At 39.4% G+C, this 19853-nt stretch overlaps 1 protein-coding gene across 3 annotated transcripts in view; it reads left to right on the top strand.

Moving 5' to 3' along the window:
* Positions 1-19853, top strand: part of KIAA0825 (KIAA0825 ortholog) — a 429746-nt gene that overhangs the window by 185867 nt on the left and 224026 nt on the right. For all 3 annotated transcript variants that reach the window (XM_069590144.1, XM_069590145.1, XM_069590146.1), the window contains exons 15-16: positions 8427-8606; positions 16824-17048. In XM_069590144.1, the coding sequence (XP_069446245.1) occupies positions 8427-8606; positions 16824-17048 (405 nt within the window). The remainder of the gene's footprint in view (positions 1-8426; positions 8607-16823; positions 17049-19853) is intronic.

Raw genomic sequence — 19853 nt, 5'->3', positions numbered from 1 at the left:
CTCTGCAGGAGGTGAGCAGTGGGAGAGTGAGTGATGCTTCTTCACCTGGCCCTCCCCATTGCTCCCATGACCACCGGAACCAGCCCTTTGTCCCCAGCCCAAGAAAAATGGTCTTCCAAGAAACCAGTCCTTGGTGCCAAAAAGGTTAGGGACCGCTGCGTTAAACCATTGATCTTTCTGTCTCTGACTCCTGGCTCTTTCACCTCGAAGCTGGGCAAGTACGGGCTTTGTAGACCTGTGGGGTGCAGCCCAACAGAGGTCGCAAAGAGTTGGAAATGACCAAGTGACTTCACTCACTTTCTCAGTTTTCTTGCTGTTAGTTTTCACAGTGATCTAGGCTGTGGCATTCCGATCTAGAGCGTCCCTAAAACAGTGTTCACGTGCTGCTCCACCCCCCTTTTCTCTGGTGTTAATTTATTGGCCTGGTGTCCTAGGTTTTGGGTCCTTGTTTTATACGCTGCATTTCCTGTCTTTGCGCTTTCTGGCTCATCCCTATGTCTAACGTGCGTCTTTCTGTCTTTTCCCTTGGTTGGGGATGCTCCTGAGTATCTGGTTAATCCAATCCTGAGCTCATGGCACACTCTTTCCCAGCATTACTGCCAAATCGATTTAGTGACTCAGCAGGAGCTTGTCATTAACAACAATTCTTGTGGAAAGCAAAACTTAAGCAGTCTTGGAAAGCAAAGAGCTGGGGCACCATGGATGTGTAAATCTTTGGTAGCAGTAAACACAGCCTCCCAATGGGTTGGTGGTCGAGTTCCACTCCTGACACCACCCTTCCTCGGAAGCACTAACAAGTTAACTTCTCACCAGGAGTTTAAAATAATGTCTGCAGGGAATTCCCTGGTGGTCCAGTGGCTAAGACTCTGAGCTCCCAGTGCAGGGGGCCCAGGTTCGATCCCTGGTCAGGGAGCTAGATCCCACATGCTACAACTAAGACCCAGAGCAGCCAAATAAATAAATAAAAATTAAAAAAAAATGTTTAAAAAAAAAAAATAAAATAATGTCTGCAGTGGAAAGGGCCTTTCAGTGTTATTGAAAAGACAACCTGTTCCCAAATTTTTTATTCGTTTATATAATATAGAAACTGTTTGATAGATAAAGGAGAAGGCAGACGGAATTAGAAAGAGCAGCTTTATTATTGGCAAAACCTGGGTCAGAGAATACGCTTTCAAATATGTGACTTGCCAACACTACTCCACGATTGAGCTGGTCCCATTATCCCTCCAAAGGTCCCCACTTTCCACTCTCCACCCCCAATGACCAACAGAGCCAAAACACACAGGACTCCCTTGCTGCGGCAGAGCCTTCCCTGATGGACTTGACAGAGGGGGCAGGGGCCAGAATGCACCCCCTGTAGTCAGGCAGGCTGCACAAGCCAACCAACCCTGCCTTGTCTCCCCTATCAGGCAAGAAGACACTTGCCTCTACCCTTCTACATTCTTCTGGTGAGTCCAGGAAATTAACTGGAGATCAACAGGAGACAAACCAAAGGTTGATAACATGCATACATGGAGACAGGCTTCCCAGGTGGCCCAGAAATAAAGAATCCGCCTGCCAATGCAGGAGACACAGGAGACTCTGGTTCAATCCCTGGGTTGGAAAGATCCCCTGGAGAAGGAAATGGCAACCCACTCCTGTATTCTTGCCTGGAAAATTCCATAGACAGAGGAGGCAGGCTACAGTCCCTGGAGTCACAGAGCGTCAGACATGACTGAGTGACTAACGCACCCACACCCACCCACCCACAGGGAAAAACTGAGTAACTCGCCTAGTCGCTCAGTCGTATCCAATTCTTTGCAAGCCCATGGACTGTAGCCCACCACGCTCCTCTGTTCATGGGATTCTCCAGGCAAGAATACTGGAGTGGGTTGCCATTTCCTTCTCCAGGGGATCTTCCTGACCCAGAGATCAAGCCGATGTTTCCTGCATTGCAGGCAGATTCTTTACCATTTGAGCCACCTAGAGAGGTTAAATACCACCCTTAGTGGTTTAGTTGCTAAGTAATGTCCGGCTCTTGCAACCCTATGGAATGTATCCTGCTAAGCTCCTCTGTCCATGGGATTTTCCAGGCAAGAATACTGGAGTGGGTTGCCATTTTCTTCTCCAGGGGATCTTCCTGAACCAGGGATTGAACCTGGGTCTCCTGCACTGCAGGCAGATTTGATATCACCCTCAGCTAAAGATTGGAGAAGAAAATGGCAACCTACTCCGGTATTCTTGCCTGGAGAATCCCATGGACGGAGGAGCCTGGTGGGCTACAGTCCATGGGGTAGCAAAGAGTCAGACACAACTGAGCAACTTAACTTTAACTTTTCAGCTAAAATAGAAAAGGATGATGAGGGTGGGGAGAGTCAGTTAAGGGAGGTTACCAGCAGAAGCAAAGTTGATCAGGGTAAGGTCATTATCCAGGTTTAAGTCAGTGCCTTTTCCATTGATAAGAGTTTCTACAGAGTTGGTCATTCTCCTCTTCCAGGTACAGCAAGGAAGACTACCTTAACAAATGGAGATTTCCCTTACAAATTGATTGTTTCTTACCTAAGGGTAACTCCTACTTGGTTTTCAGAGTTTTTGCCTTGTATTCTGCTTCTTAAAAACTAATCAGCTTAAAATACTTAATATGTCAAAGAGACACATCTTAGGGTGGCAAATTCTGCTCCCCTACATTAGGAACAGAGAAGAAGGGACTCAGTGGAAGACAAATCAACCTTTGATACATTATGGAAAGGGGGATGGGGGCAAGGACCTAGTTATTTCATTACATCTAACAATTTTGAGAAGGGATGAAAATTGCTAAGGCATTGAGCCTGGGGATGAACAGACAATAGTGGTATCCTAGACAAAAATAGCAAACACAGCAAAGAGAATGAAAGAGAAAGATCAGAGCCAGAGATGGAGAACTGGAAACTTGTACATAAAAAAGATCTTTGAAATGAAAGGATAACAGAATTACTAAGCCAGGTGTAAAGCTGTGAGGCTGGAAGAAGGCTTAGGCCAAGATTCTAAGGGACCCCCCGCCCCAACTCCCACGTTGTTCAGCCACCAGTCTGAAGTGTGACTGACTCTTTGCAGCACACCAGACTTCCCTGTCCTTCACTATTTCCTGGAGTTTGCTCAAACTCACATCCATTGAGTCGATGATGCCATCCAACCATCTCATCTTCTGTCACCGCCTTCTCCTTTTGCCCTCAATCTTTCCCAGAATTGGGGTCTTTTCCAATAAGTTGGCTGTTCACATCAGGTGGTACTTCAGTTTCAGCATCAGTCTTTCCAATAAATATTCAGGGTCGATTTACTTTAGGATTGACTGGTTTGATCTCCTTGCTGACCAAGGGATTCTCAAGACACTTCAACACCGCAATTCGAAAGCATCAATTCTTCAGTGCTCAGCCTTCTTTCTGGTACAGTTGTCCTATCTGTACAAGTGAAAGGTGCTCAGTCATGTCCGACTCTTTGCGATCCCATGGACTATAGCCTGCCAGGCTCCTCTGTCCATGGAATTCTCCAGGCCAGAATACTGGAGCAGGTAGACATTCCCTTCTCCAGGGAATCTTCCCAACCCAGGGATTGAACCCAGGTCTCCTGTATTGCAGGCAGATTCTTTACCATCTGAGCCACCAGGGAAGCCCTATCCATATATGACCACTGGAAAAACCATAGCTTTGACTACATGAACCTTTGTTGGCAAAGTGATGTCTCTGCTTTTTAATACACTGTCTAGGTTTTTCTTAGCTTTTCTTCCAAGGAGCAGGTGTCTCTTAATTTCATGGCTACAGTCACCATCCACAGTGATTTTGGAGCCCAAGAAAATCTGTCAGTGCTTCCACTTTTCTGCTTCTATTTGCCATGAAGTGATGGAGCCAGATGCCATGATCTGTTTTTTGAATGTTGAGTTTTAAGCCAGCTTTTTCCCTCTCCTCTTTTGCCTTCATCAGGAGGCTCTTTAGAGTATTATGAGGATGGAATTAGACATAAAGTAGCTCATGTGATGTTCAGCATAGTGTACCTTGTGGGTAGTAACTGGTTTTATGGAGTTGGTATAAATCTCAGTTCATAAACTCAGATACACAAGGAATATCCAAGTCACTTTTTGTCTTCAAATCAATTTTATGAAGATTCTGAGCCCCAGCTGCCTGGCTGGTAGGATTTTTAACCGTAGCTATTCTTAGGGCTTCCACCTTTACCCCAGGGGAGTACAGAAGTCCCTGTGAGACAGTATAAATTTTCAATTATCTGGTCACTCTGGTTACTGCACAGGTACCCTTTTTTATTTCCTCTCCAAGCACTCCTGCCAAGCACAGCAGTCAGGTATGGTTTGAAACCTTTGATGAGACTGAGAACCCATGTCAAGGATCCAGGGTCTCTCCTTGCCTCCCCCCGACAAGCCTCACTGTGCACTGCCATCCAGCAACATCCTTGCAGCCCAAGACATCGCTCTCCAATGCCAGAGGTCTCCTCTCTCCTGACCCTCACCTCGGCCCCTGCCGGACACATATGATTCCACTTTCATATCATCCGGCTGTACCAATACTTTGAGTCATAAAAAGTGGCTTTTTTCCTTTAGTTCAAACTAATAACTATTCAATGGATTTAGGTTTTCTTTGTTTCTTTCATTCTTTGTTGTTTTTTTTTTAATCTAGGAGGGCAACTGACTTCAGTCTGTTTGTGCTTTCCAAATAGCAAATATCCCTGAGGCAAGGAAACAGAAATAGACTACTTTCTTCAAAGCAAGGGAAAATAGAAATAAAAAATATCCATTGACATATCTTGACACATTTAGCTGGTAATAGCAACAATGGTAATGCACCTCATTATTTTTATTATAATATTCCTCATATCCATCCCCCTTTCTCCATCTGTATTGTCAGTGCGTGATTCATGGGGCCTTAGATTTTTCAGGCTGTGTTGATTGTCCAGTTTTACCTCCCCTTCCCTCCCACCATTCCCACTTCAGCCGTGTCACCAAACCAGCAGCTACCTGTCTTCTCACCACTGCACCAGCTCTCCTGTCTTCTTGGAAACTACCTTCCCCACCTCAACCTTGTCATGCCAGTAAATTGCTACTTCCCCTTAAAGACCCTGCTGAGACATGATTTTCCCTGTGACTTCTCCGTGTTCCCTTCCCAGATGTAAAGCACCATCCTCTGTATTTCCAGTGTCTTCGATTTAAAGCACTTAGACTTAAGGTGATCAAATAATTCCTTATTCAAACCAGGATATTTTTGAGAATGAAAGAGGATGCTGTGACTAATTACCCCCGAGCCATAGACATAAACCAGGACTGCCTGAGGCAAACTAGGATGTATGGTCATCCTACTTATCTTTACATTGTTGAAATGACTGCTTACACGTCTGTCATTCCCCCTCGCCACACACATACACAAGGAGGCGGGCAGTGAATTCATGGAAGGCGTAGGCCTCAGCATCTAGTAGAGTGAGTGCTGACATAGTAATCAATCGATTACATCTTGGGAATTTTACTGGGGCAGAACATTGTAGCATATTAAAAAGCAGAGACATTACTTTGTCAACAAAGGTCCATCTAGTCAAGGCTATGGTTTTTCCAGTAGTCATGTATGGATGTGAGAGCTGGACTATAAAGAAAGCTGAGCACAGAAGAATTGATGCTTTTGAACTGTTGTGTTGGAGAAGACTCTTGAGAGTGCCTCTGACTGCAGGGAGATCCAACCAGTCCATCTAAAGGAGATCAGTCCTGTGCATTCATTGGAAGAACGGTTGTTGAAGCTGAAACTCCAATCCTTTGGCCACCTGATAAGAAGAGCTGACTCATTTGAAAAGACCCTGATGCTGGGAAAGATTGAGGGCAGGAGGAGAAGGGGACAAGAGAATGAGATGGTTGGATGGCATCACCAACTCAATGGACATGAGTTTTGGTAAACTCCGGGAGTTGGTGATGGACAGGGAGGCCTGGCATGCTGCGGTCCGTGGGGTCGCAAAGAGTCAGACATGACTGAGCGACTGAACTGAACTGAACTGAAATGGTAGAGACCAACAAAAAGAGATGGGAGGGAACGTGTGCGAGGGAAACAAGTACACTAGTTAGGGAGGACCAGAGGTCTGGGGATTAAAACATAGTTTGGGAAAGATTGTGGAAACTCTGGATTGTGAGGTTCAGGAATTTCTAAGAAAGTGCAGTAGCAGGGGAAGGTTTAAACATGGGGCAGTGACATAAAGGATAACTGATACTTGAATATAAGGTGAATTGGAGGGACAGAAAAGCAGAGAGAACTAAGGAAACTATTTGGATTAAAAAAAGGTGAAATTATGAATGCCTGGACTAGGACTCTTTGTTATTTAACCTTTTAAGCTTGATGAAAAACTTAGGACCCTTTAGAATGCAAATGGAAGAACCCCAAATTAACCTGATTTAACCAAAAAGGGAAATTTATCAGCTCAGCTAACGTAAGTATACAGGCATTGCTGGATCCAGGCTCTCACACAGTGTCATTCCATCAGGACTGTGCCATCTCTTGGTTCTACTTACTTTATTGGCTTGGTTCTCAGTGGTTCGGTTCAGTTCAGTTCAGTCGCTCAGTCATGTCTGACTCTTTGTGACCCCACAGACTGCAGCACACCAGGCCTCTCTGTCTATCACCAACTCCTGGAGTTCACTCAAACTCATGTCCATTGAGACAGTGATGCCATCCAACCATCTCATCCTCTGTCATCCCCTTATCCTCTTGCCTTCAATCTTTCCCAGTATCAAGGTCTTTTCCAGTGAGTCAGCTCTTCTCATCAGGTGGCCAAAGGATTGGAGTTTCAGCTTCAACATTAGTCCTTTCAATGAACGCACAGAACTAATCTCCCTTAGGATGGACTGGCTGGATCTCCTTGCAATCCAAGGCACTCTCAAGAGTCTTCTCCAACACCACAGTTCAAAAGCATCAATTCTTCTGTGCTCAGCTTTCTTTATAGTCCAACTCTCACATCCATATATGACTACTGGAAAAACCATAGCCTTTACTAGATGGACCTTTGTTTGCAAAGTAATGACTCTGCTTTTTAATATGCTGTCTAGATTGGTCATAATTTTTCTTCCAAGGAGCAAGCGTCTTTTAATTTCATGGCTACAGTCACCATCTGCAGTGATTTTGGAGCCCAAAAAAATGTCTGTCACTGTTTTCACTGTTTCCCCATCTATTTGCCATGAAGTGATGGGTTCTCTGTGGAGTTCTCCCCAAAATGGACATTAGTAGCTTCAAGCCTACTTTCTACCAGCTTAGCAGCCCCCAAAGTAAGAGGACACTATTTTATCAATAGTTCCAGCAAAAATCCTAGGGAAGACTCTCTAGATCATGAAAATCAAATCACAGAAATAAAATTATCAAGAGGAACTATAGAAGTGATGAGCTTCCAAATGAGCAAGAAAATAAATGTACTTATTCCAAATGATCTAGATTGTGTTTTTTCAATATATTTAAATTATGAGAAACGTTGTGAGTCATTATTATTTTAACTCAAAAATACTTTTACATATGATACTGGACATAGCATGCTAATTATCTAAACAAGAGAGAAATTATTTCACCTTTTCAGTCCAACCTGTCGATGACCTTTGAAGAGTGGTAATGGGGCTGGAGGAGGACTGAAAAGGCCGATTAAAATGAATCTGCCTTTGTGGGAATTCATATTTGATTTTACTGAGAAAGAAGCTGAGAAACCTCTTCATTCTGAAATGACAGGAAGCTATGGGGTTGAGAAACACTTATAAATTTATTTGTAGAATTGATAGCATAATACCGAGAACACTATAACTGTGATTTTCCTATGAAATTTATGTTCTGAATAAAGGGTATATAATGTTCAGAACAAAAGTCCCAAAGAGAGATACAAAGATTCAACTAGTTATAAGTAGATTTTCAATAATAAGGAGTACATAAAATAATTCTGTTTGATGTTCAAGTTATACACACACAGACACACACACACACACATATATATAGTGTATGTTTGTATATACTATGAATGAAATACTGCACCAAATATAGTAACTATCACTGGTTGGTAGGATTTGATGCACTTTTAATTTTCTTAGTTTCTTAGTCTGAATTTTTTACAATTTCTAAAGTGAATATGTGTTACTTTTAAATGAGAAATCAAAAAAAGTTTCTTTAGGAGGATAAAGAATTCTGACATAAAAGTAAACTACTATTGCCCTTTGACATGATATCATGCGGTTCTTCTCACAACTTTTCCCCCCACAAATATCCATAATTCTCTCAGAAATTATACTGGGTTTGGACCCAGTTGGGGAATGGACCTTCGATCTGAAAGAATATGGCATTTCTCCTATTAGGTAAATAATAATCAGATACATTTTTATACTGTTATGCTAGCATTAGTAATCAGAATGTAATCATATTCATTGCCACCTACCTTACTAAATCATTTTTGTTCTTTTCAAGAATGTATCTTTCAAGATCAAGTTTCCGATACAGAAAATAATCTGAACCAAGGATCCAATTTGATAGAAGCTGTCTTTCAAGTATTGTACCACTGCACTTTCTCTCCACAAACATTTGGAAATGTCTTTGTGAATTACATGGAAGAAGAACAATTATGGGACTTCTTATATAACATTCCAGGTATGAGGAAGTTACTATTTGTAAAAGTAATGTTTTATAGATACCCAAATATATCTTTAAAGACATTTTTAAAAGTTTATTGATGTCAGTTTTGCCGAATCTCTTATTTGTAAAAGGTTATCTTACATTTTTTCAGTATACAGACTACTTTGGGGAATCCTCAACCATTAGTTCCCATCAAAATTTAACATACTTCGGACAAGGTGAGGGAGAAAGTTGAGGGAAAAAGTTATTACCTAGAAATTATGTTATGCGGATTTTCTTTTTTTATTAAAAATTTAACATTTACCACAGATTAAGTTTTGCTATTAAACATGTAAGAAATTAGTAAAATGTAAAAAAATACTTTGTGCTTCTCAGATGCTGCCAGGGTCCAGCCCCGGTGGATCCAGGGAATTTGAAGGGTAGACGGAGTCGGTGAGGAAAACTTATTTATTTATTAATATAAGATTAGATTAGGAAGAAATAGTGTAGTAGGAAAATTAAGTGGAGAGAAGAGGCTGATTAGCTTGGCTTATGTAGAAAACCAATAAAGTTCCAGACAAGGAGCTTGCACTGTCTACGTTAGGCCGACGGCGCCCATTTGAATATCGGAGAGTGCCCCGCCTTGGGCTCTCTCTCTTAAGGATCTTAGAAGCCGGGACAGGTAAGTAGACACAGCGAGCCTCCACGTTCCAAGGGATCAGCCTGAAAAGGAGAGGGAGGGAGCAAGAGAAAGAATCGACACGGGGGAGGCCAGGCTTGTGCAAAAACCCCCTCCAACTTTATTATTTAAAAGGTGTTTATATACCCTAAATTTTACATAATGGAAGATACAGAGTCACGGAGGGGCAGCAGTCCTGACCCTTTCTGTATATCTTTTTTGTATACAAAAGGTCTCAGGTGATTTACATTATCTTCTGGCCAGGAGGCTTGCTAAGGCTTTTTTGGCTCTCTTTCTTAATGAGTGTTAATCTCGTTTCCCCTGAAGTGTTTTTCTTTAATCTGCATCTCTTTAAGGCACTAAAGTTACATCTCTATAGAACAAAGGTGCAGTGGGTTATAACAAAGAAGGTACTTAACTCAAAGATCTAATGTTGCTAATACCAGGTCTACTACTTGTTTTTCTATATACCAACTATATCTAAAAATAAAGGATATGAAAATTTGGCAGCAAGTATTGGCTCAACAAATGAAACTTTTAATCAGTCCTATTCTAATGATTTTGACTCCTCGGAAGCCCCTACATTCCTAGGATGTTTTAAGCTTCCTGTGCCTCCTGCGGTCAGGAGGCCTCAAACAAACACTTGCGCAGGCTAGAAAGCTATCAGAGGGGTTTTTGGATTGAAACACTCTTTCAAATGCAGAAGACTAAAGCCCTGAATTGACTTTTTCCAGAGAATGTCAGAAGAATGGAAAAGCAGGCAGATTCTTATTTTTGGGGGCACATGCTCAGGAAATGCCAGGGGGAAAACCTGAGATCTGACTCGACCTTGCACATCAGATCTCTGCCGCATGACCTTGTCACGGGTGGAATTCCTCACGCTGGCTTCCGGCAAGATGCTGTTATTAAACAAGCTGATGGACAAACTTGCTGGCCAGTTTTCTTCATATGTGAATGGCATTTATTATGACGAGCCTAGTGGCTCTCTCTAGACATTTAAGTAAGTCCTATCATTGTTTTGGGGGTACTATGTTTCCTCCAGCTGTGTTGTTCTCCTGCCCACAGCTTGAGTGGATGCAAAGTCAGAATGAGTTACATGTCTAAATAGGAAGTGTTCATGGGTTACTCAACCTTCAGGACCAGGTGTAAACATTCTCACATTGTTTGATCCTTAATAGTCTGTCTTTAAATCTCTATACTTAATGTCTTGGGAAAATGAAGGATGAGGATTTAGTGGTTATCCTGTCAGTCCATTAACTATATATATCATTTATTCTTATACACTATTTTGGAACCATCATTTCCATAAAATACTTAATAGAATCCATATTAAAAAACCTAACTGGCTCATAATTATGGTTTTGTTCTTCCTGTACTTTTTAGCTATCCTCCAGACATTACTTGACTATCCTTTTAACTATTTTTAAGTCATTATGTTACATCTTCTCTTGGCCATTATCACTGCAAAATAGCACTATATAGCTTCATGTAAAGACTGTGATAATTATCTCCTTTTAAAGTCTTATTTTCTAGTTTTCATATATTCCTCATTGTTTCCTTTTTACCCCCCAAATGGTCAGTCGGCTAGTTTCAAAGAGAGCATTATTTCTGATGTAGACTTTATTGAACTGAAAGCAAAACAACCTTGAAAGCTCCTCCACCCCCTGCTGTTTTGAGTTGTTTCTGATAAGAGCTGAATTGTCTCACAAGATTATAAAGAATCGGGGACCCACTTGCTTCAACCATTATTTCTCTTTCAGTTCTTAAGTTCTTGAACCATCTGACACTCAGCACAAAACCATACTGAAAATGACTTAGAAGAGATCAATGGATTTTAGGTGGTGGCCTGAGAAAGCAAAACTGCTCCTTGCCCCCAGTTAGTCTTCTCTTCCATCTCCACGTTGAGCAAACCCTCCTCCCCCAGGTCAGAAAAGTCTCTTGGAATAGGAACAGGTAGTAGAGATGTTCACAGAGACCAAATTTTGTCAAGGGGTCAAAGGGGCAGAACTTCAAAGTGATGAAAAATGCTTGGCCTTTGTGCAAGTTGTTTCTCCATCAATGTTAACTTATCTCCTTTTAAAGTCTTATTTTCTAGTTTTCATGTGTTCCCTCACTGTTTGCTTTTTATCCAAAAACAGTCAGTCTTCAAGTGAAAGTAAGAGTCGCTCAGTCGTGCCCGACTCTTTGTGACCCCATGGACTGTACAGTCCATGGTATTCTCCAGGCCAGAATACTGGAGTGGGTAGCCTTTCCCTTCTCCAGGAGATTTTCCCAACCCAGGTATCGAACCCAGGTCTCCCACACAGCAGGCGGATTCTTCACCTGCTGAGCCATAAGAGAGCATTATTTCTGAAGTAGACTTATTGAATTGAAAGAAACTAAGACAGTGCAGTGGTCGTGAGGGACTGTGCCTTTTTTTTTTTTCTCTCTCCTATTTAAATCTTTGTAAGTCTGCTATTCTTCTGTTACCAATTACAGTTATCTCAAAATCCCTAATAAGATACACTAATTCATAAGAAAACTAAGTCTTTTACTGTGGTTTCTGTTTGACTTGAAAAATAACAGGTTTCAAGGAAATATAGCTGAGACACATAACCATAATCCCACAATATTTGCATTTTACCACTAATAGATCTATGCTTCAGTTAATAATATAACTTATCCAGATTGACTGGAGTACATTACTTAAAAACTGGTTTATTTTCTTCCTCTTGAAACACGCTATGATTTCTGTATAGCTTATCCATAAGACATCACAGTCTTGTCACTTTAGAATAAAAAAGTGAAAACAAGGAAGGCAGTATCCTCATTTTATTGCCGGGCTTCCCTGGTAGATGAGCTGGTAAAGAATCTGCCTGCAATGCAAGAGACCCTGGTTTGATTCCTGGGTCAGGAAGATCTCTTGGAGAAGGGACAGCCTAACCACTCCAGTCTTCCTGGGCTTCCCTGGTGGCTCAGATGCTAAAGAATCTGCCTGCAATGCAGCAGACCTGGGTTCGATCCCTGGCTTGGGAAGATCCCCTGGAGGAGGGCATGGCAATCCACTCCAGTATTCTTGCCTGGGAAATCCCCGTGGACAGCGGAACCTGGCGGGCTACAGTCCATGGGGTTGAAAAGAGTCAGACATGACTGAGCGACTAAGCACAGCAAGAGATGTTAAGAGACTTGCCTGAGATTGTTCACTGATTAAATCATAGAATCAGAACCAAAAAATGGAACTTCTGATCACAGGCCTTGTTATTTCTCTTTATTGTTTTCTATTAGACTAAACTTTTGAAACATTTGCTTTATTAATATATGAATTCAGTAATGAAATATATAAACTGGCTTAATAATTAGAAATCCAATATATAACTCCTTAGAATGAACATAACAAGGAAGAACAAGAGTGAAAATATCCATTTAAAAAAAGATTACAGAAGATAAAAATGATTAAAAAAAACAATTAAGTTGGGTACCTCATGTGGGCATTTCAAAGGCCAGTACACTCTATAAGAAATAGATTTGGTAGCAATCTTTGCAGGCCTGTACTCTCAAAGTAGGTCAACAATATTTAGTTGGGCAAATGAAAATATCAAAGCATAAGTTACTTTGTGCTTCACTCTATTCCTTAACTCCCCTTTACTTTTAAGAGGAATACATGTCTTTAGCACACACTGAGTTAAAATTTATAAGAAACTACTAAACTGTTTTTCAAAGTAATCCCATCCATTTCCATTCCCACCTGTTATGTGAGAGAGTTTGGGTTGCTTTGTGTCCTCACCAACACTTGGAATTGCCTTTTTGCTTTTAGTCATTCTAAGGAGTGTATGCTATTATCTCATTGTGACTGTAATTTACAGTTCCATGGTGATTAATGACATCAAACACATCTTCATGTTTTTAACAGTCATTTGAAAAAATTCTTTTGAAAAATATCTGTTTAAAACTTCCCTTCATTTATTAATTAGATTGTCTTCTGAGTTTTAAACAGGTCTTCCCTGGTGGCTTAGTGGTAAAGAATCGCCTGCAGTGCAAGAGCCACAGGAGATGCAGGTCTGATCCCTGGGTCGGGAAGATCCCCTGGAGGAGGGCATGGCAACCCACCCCAGTATTCTTGTCTGGAGAATCCCATGGACAGAGGAGCCTGGCGGGCTAACGTCCATGGGGTCGCAAGAGTTGGACAGGACTGAGCAACGAAACCACCACCATACATTTTCATATACATATACAATTTTCCCAACATCTTTTTTAGAAATCACTATTCTTTCCCAGTTTGAATTACTTCGTGCTTTTGTCATAAATCAGGTGGACAATTGATCAGATCTGTGTCTCTGTGTGGACCCTCTGTTCTGACACTTGGAGCTACATGACTATATTATTCTTTGTTTGCTGCTTGTTCCAACATTGTTCCTTTTAATATCTATTTTGACCTTCTTTGGAATAACTGGATATTTTTCAGTATTACAGTTTTTCTTTGCCAATGGCTTATTTGATATAATTCTACATTTATTTTGGTAGTTGTTCCAAGGTTTACATCTTGTGATAAGTATCTTTGACTCATCACAGTTTACATATAATGTAAGAATCTTACACAAATATATTTCTATTTACTCTTCCTATTCTTTAGCATGTGTCTTCATGCATTTTATTTCTACTAATGTTATGAACCCTACAATCTATTGTTTCACTTTTGTTTTAGCCAGTTACAGCTTAAAGAAGCTAAAAATGAGAAGAAGGTCTTTCATATTTGTCCATCTATCTATCATTTCTGGTTCTCTTCTTTTACTTGTATAGATATGAATTTCTGACAGGTATCATTTTCCTTCCACCTTAAGTATTTCCTTTAATGTACTAAAATTTTCTGCCATCAATTGATTTGATTTGATTTGATTGCATGAAAAAAAGGCTTTATCTTCATATTTGAAATAGTTTTCATCAGACATGTACTTTTGGGTTTAGAGATTTTTCTACCTTTCATTTTTTTTCACTCAGTACTTTCAAGACATTTTTCTATTTTATGGCTTGCATTGTTTCTGATGATAAATCAGTTTAGGTTTTAAAGTGTTTGCTTCCAATTATATAATGTGTCTTCTTTGTGTTGTTCATTTTAAGATTGTTCTCTTTATCACTACTTTGCAGCAATTTAATTATGATGTGCTTTGTTTTCATTTCTTTTGTATTCTGCTTAGGGATTGTTGAGCTTCTTATATCTGGTGATGTTTAGTTTTTATCATATTTGGAAATTTTTTAGCCATTCTCACAGGGTATTTTATCTTTCCCCCCCCACCACCACTTTTTTCTGGAATTTTTTTTTAAAATAATTAATTAATTTGGTTGAGTAAGGTCTTACTTATGGCATGCAGAATCTTCATTACATCATGCAGGACCTTTTGCTGGGGTACAGAGGCTCTAACTGCACTGTACAGGCTCAGTAGTTTTGGCACATGGGCTCTCGAGTTGTGGCCCACAGCCTCCAGAGTCCACAGGCCCAGTGTGTGGGCTTCATGGATCTTAGTTTCCTGACCAGGGATTAAACTTGTGTTCCTTGCATTGCAAGATAGATTCTTACTATTGGAGCCCCAGGGAAGTCCCTGATTTGCAGATATTGCAAAACCCTTGTATTCCTCTGATAAATCCGACTTCGTATTGTGTATGATCCTTTTAGTGTATTCTTATGTTCAGTTTGTTGACATTTATTGAGGATTTTTGCATCTATGTCCATTAGTGATATCGGACTGTGATTTTTCTTTTTTGTGTGATATCTCTGTCTAGTTTTAGTATCAGGACGAGGCCTTGTATTTAGAATGAGCTTGGAAGTATTCCTTCCTCTATGCAATTTTTGGGAATAGATTGAGAAGAACAGGTCTTACCTCTTCTCTAAGTGTTTGGTAGCAGTAACCTATGAAGCCATCTGGTCCTGGACTTGTGTTTGTTGAGAGTTTTTCTAAGTTACTAATTCAGTGTCATTGCTGGTAATTGGTCTGTTCATAGTTTTTTATTTCTTCCTGGTTCAGTCTGGGGATATTGTACATATCTAGTAATTTGTCCATTTCTTCTAGATTGTCCATTTTATGGCTGTGTAATTGTAGTCTCTTAGAATCATTTTTATTTCTGTGATGTCAGATATAAGTTCTCCTTTTTCATTTCTGATTTTATTGATTTGGACCCTCTCTCTTTTTTCTTCATGAGTCTGGCTAAAAGTTTGTCAATTTTGTTTCTCTTTTAAAAAGTCCAGCTCTTAGTTTCAGCACTGTGGAGGTTTTTACAATGGGTTGTCATGTGAGAAATATCACCTTGAAATTTGAGGGGGAAAATCATATCAGTGCTCTTCTCTGTTGATTCAAATAGTGATCCCTGAACTTCCTAGTCATTAAAAACAAACAAAACTTTTATTGTATCTATCACATAAGTAACACATATCATCACAGGTGATACTTATTAGAAAGAAGGGAGGAAAGAAAAGAGGGAAGGAGGGAAGAAAAAGTCAAAGAAGAAGGAAAGGAAAAGTAAAATCACCTGAAATACCATTAGTTATTGATAATCACCATCAACATTGTAGAGTATCTTTTAATTCTTTTCTATGTGTATGTAAACATGTATTTTTAAATAAATATAGTATATCATACTATTTTCTAAGCTGCTTTTTTTTTTCTAATCAATATGACTTTATTGCAAAGATGGATGTGCTGTGCTTAGTCACTCAGTCATGTCTGACTCTTTGCAACCCCATGGACTGTGGCCCACCAGGCTCCTCTGTCCATAAGGATTCTCCAGGTCAGAATACTGGAGTGGGTTGCCATGCCCTCCTCCAGGAGATCTTCCCAATCCAGGGATCAAACCTAGGTCAATGGCATTGTGGCTGGATTCTTTACCATTTGAGCCACCAGCGAAGCCCTAAGCTAATTAAATAAATCCCTAGTTGTTGGACATTTCTATTATTTCCAATTTTTTATTTTATTATTTATATAATCATAAACTCCAGTACTTTGGCCACCTCATGCAAAGAGTTGACTCATTGGAAAAGACTTTGATGCTGGGAGGGATCGGGGGCAGGAGGAGAAGGGGACGACAGAGGATGAGATGGCTGGATGGCATCACTGACTCAATGGACGTGAGTCTGAGTGAACTCCAGGAGTTGGTGATGGACAGGGAGGCCTGGTGTGCTGCGATTCATGGGGTCGCAAAGAGTCGGACATGGCTGAGTGACTGAACTGAACTGAATTAATTTTTTAGGATAAATTTCCAGAGAAGGAATAAATGTGTTAATAGGTAAGTGTCAAAGCTTTTGCAGTTGTTGTCCATGTGTCATCTAAGAAGGTTATACAAGTTATATATCCACCAGTAGAGTCCCCAGAGTACTAACGAATGCTGTTTTATTCACTGTTATTCTGGCTACTGTTCCCTTGATTACCAAGGGGTAACTTTTCCCCAAATGGTTATGGACTACTTATCAATCATATGATCTCTAGGCTAAAAAGAGCTCTTCTTTCCTTTAGCTTTGAACTAGATTACTGAGAAGCTGAATTCTTAATTGAACAGGGCACAAAATATTTTTGATTCTGCTAACTGTAATATACTGTCTGATTTTAAAGTCTCAACACACAGAGAGTCCGAGGGAGAGGTGATCCGATGCCTGAGACTGGCTCTGACGGACGCCGTCAAGGACATTGTGCAGCAGGTAGTGTCTGTGATGAGCTCTGGGAGCAGCTGTGAGAGGAACCTAAACAAGCGCAGCATTCCTGAACATCTGCGTGAGAGCATTCCAAAAGAATGGAATTACATTCCAAAAGAAACCAAAAGGAAAGAATCCAGCAAAGGTACATTTATTTTTCTTTAAGAACACGTCCCTAAAGAAGCACACTTTCTGGGATATGAAAACAAATAACATTGTAAAAATTACAAGATTTGTAAACTATATTAGTCTCCTTTCTACCATGTATATTTAGGATTCCTAATTTTCATTACTGCAAGCCATATGATCAAAAAATAAAAAATAAACACACACACACACACACACAACTTAGAAATGAAAATGACTCAAATGATTATCTTCTTTTTTTAACTACCAATTCAAAATTTTCTGTGGTATTTTGTGTTTATGTTCGTATTCAGATTAGTCAGATGATTTTGACTGATTTCCTTTAAACCTATTGAGGAATCTAAGATTCATATTCTCAAGAAGATTGCTCTGATATTCAGTTTAATTATTCTTTTTTGAAGTTTTTCCTGTACAACTACCAATTATTACTTTCTTCTCTTTCTTTAATACACCTACATGTGTAGCTTTTGGGTAAAAAACAACACCCCACTTAATAGCTATGTGTATTTTTCTGACAGAGTATTCCCCCCTAGTACCTGTGGTTCTGGATTGAGTGCATTGTTCCTCTTCAGGGCAATGCATCTACCAAGTGTACTGAAGAATTATCAATGACCTATATTATTCATTTATTTTATTACTCAAGTCCTTTCTTGTTAGTTTCTTCCTATCTAAATGTCTCTACTTTCCAAGAATTTCACAAGATTCCTTTGGATATATCTTATTTATCTGTTTGTATCCATGAATCTTCTTTAGAATTTTAAAAATATATCTTTTCCTTTTTATCTTCATCTTTAAAGAAGAGTATTTTTTCACTAACTGTAAGGAAACTCTCAATAGTAAAGTACTCCAGCTGAACAGTAAAATACTCCTGCTAAATCTAAATCCATTTGTGGAAAGTAGCTATTCTTTCATTCTTCTCCATAGTGGTCCTGAATAATGTGAATCTTATCCAGGAACCTTATATTAAAGACTCAAATCAAATTATCTATCAGTGACCTTTCATAGTAATGCTTTAATTCTGTCCAAACCCTATTAAACTGCCTTTGAATCCAGTAAAGCCATTTAATTCAAATTGGAAAATGTCAGATATTCATTACTTAAGTTCTTCCTCATCAGAGTTGTTGCCATCTCCCCTTTCTAGCCTTGGGATATTTCATAGATTTTGAGCAATACAAGAGGCATGATCTATAGTTTATATATCATGTCATATGAGTAGCACTTTTTTGCTTGTGGCTTTCAAGTTGATCTATTTAGAAACAATTATTTTTTTTTCTACAAGTATTTTGGAACTCTTCCATAACATTTCAAAGGGCCTCTGGTTTCCACCCCGACCCCTGCCCCGAAAAACTTAGTTTGTATTGATCGATACCAGTTCTTATGGTTTTCCTTACTAAATAATACTTTTTCATAAAATTATCAGTAAGAGTAGAAATATAACACTTAGAGAGGCATGAAGGAGTGCCAAATCACATATAAATGCTATAAAAGAAAGTGGTGGAGGAAGGTGACCTTATAAAGCATTTTGTGCATTTCAGGATGTGACGATAGGAGAATACCATTGTTCTTCATTTCTGTCCTCTTTTAAATTGACATTACTCAATCTTTAGTTCCCCTACAACGTACAAGATAGATAACATGTTCATGCCAGACATTAGGTCACTTATTACTGCTAATATGAGGTACTGGAATTGGGTCAGGGATAAACCGTCAATAAGAGATCCCCTATTGATTCTTGAAGACTAGTATAAATGTTTACAAATAGATACAAACACCTCTGGAGGTGTATAAGACAATTCTCTGGTGGGTGAGAAGACAACAAGCAAAACTACTGAAATTTCATATGGAGTCTGTTCTGGAATTCTCCCTGGGTCTGTGAGCAGGCCAGTCGTATGACAGGGACATCATTGTTAGTGAGGGCATGTGCCGGGTAACTTTTCTCCTTCATTAGCTTTCATCATTCAGCAGTCAATTAAGGTTGTCCTTTGTATTTCAGAATCTAGTTTTCACAAAATTAATCCTCACAAAACACACAAGTGGCTTTAACATATTCTTATAAATAACAAATCAACTGCGGTTTAAAACAATTACTGGGAATCCAAGGGAAAACAAACAATGAGAAAGTAAAAAAAACTCACAGTGAGGAAAAATACTATTTCTAACATAAACTGTTTCTCAGCCATGTTATAAGTTAGAATACTGATAATCTGACCAGATTTGGCCAAAAATAAGTAAAAAAGGAGTGGGAAAACCACCTGAAGCATGGCTTTCCATACTTTGTTGTTAAAGATGAATCCCTCCAAAATAAATATTGTGCCTTGAGATGTTAGCTAAATATAGTTTGAAGACTTCTTGATTAGCAAAAGATTTCAAAACTAAGCATACAAACATGAAGATAAACCTTGATAATCATTTTCAACAATGTTTTAAGTCGATTGATATTTAATTCAGTACTTGGCAAAATTCATCTAAATAATGAAGTGCTTAGGGGCCTTTTTTTTTTTTTGAGGATTCTAACTTAAAAGACAAATAGTCACTAGCTTAAGGAAACATTTGTCCTTCCTGACATAGTGAAAATGATGGAACATGGAAAACACTGAAGATTTAAAAAAATAAATAGTACAATAAATTATACAGTGTAAGAGATTTACCAAAGAATTGAATGGAAGTTCAGATGTTTCTGATATAGCTCAGCTTAGGTATTCACTCCCTAAGTGAATACGCAAAGAATTCTCTCCCTAAGAGCAAATACACAAAGAATTAGTTGTTTTATTTCTTTGACAATGACCAAAGGTAAGATATACCA

This window comes from Ovis canadensis, chromosome 5 (genome assembly GCF_042477335.2).
Source record: "Ovis canadensis isolate MfBH-ARS-UI-01 breed Bighorn chromosome 5, ARS-UI_OviCan_v2, whole genome shotgun sequence".
NCBI lineage: Eukaryota > Metazoa > Chordata > Mammalia > Artiodactyla > Bovidae > Ovis > Ovis canadensis.
This window is presented reverse-complemented; position numbering and strand designations above follow the sequence as displayed.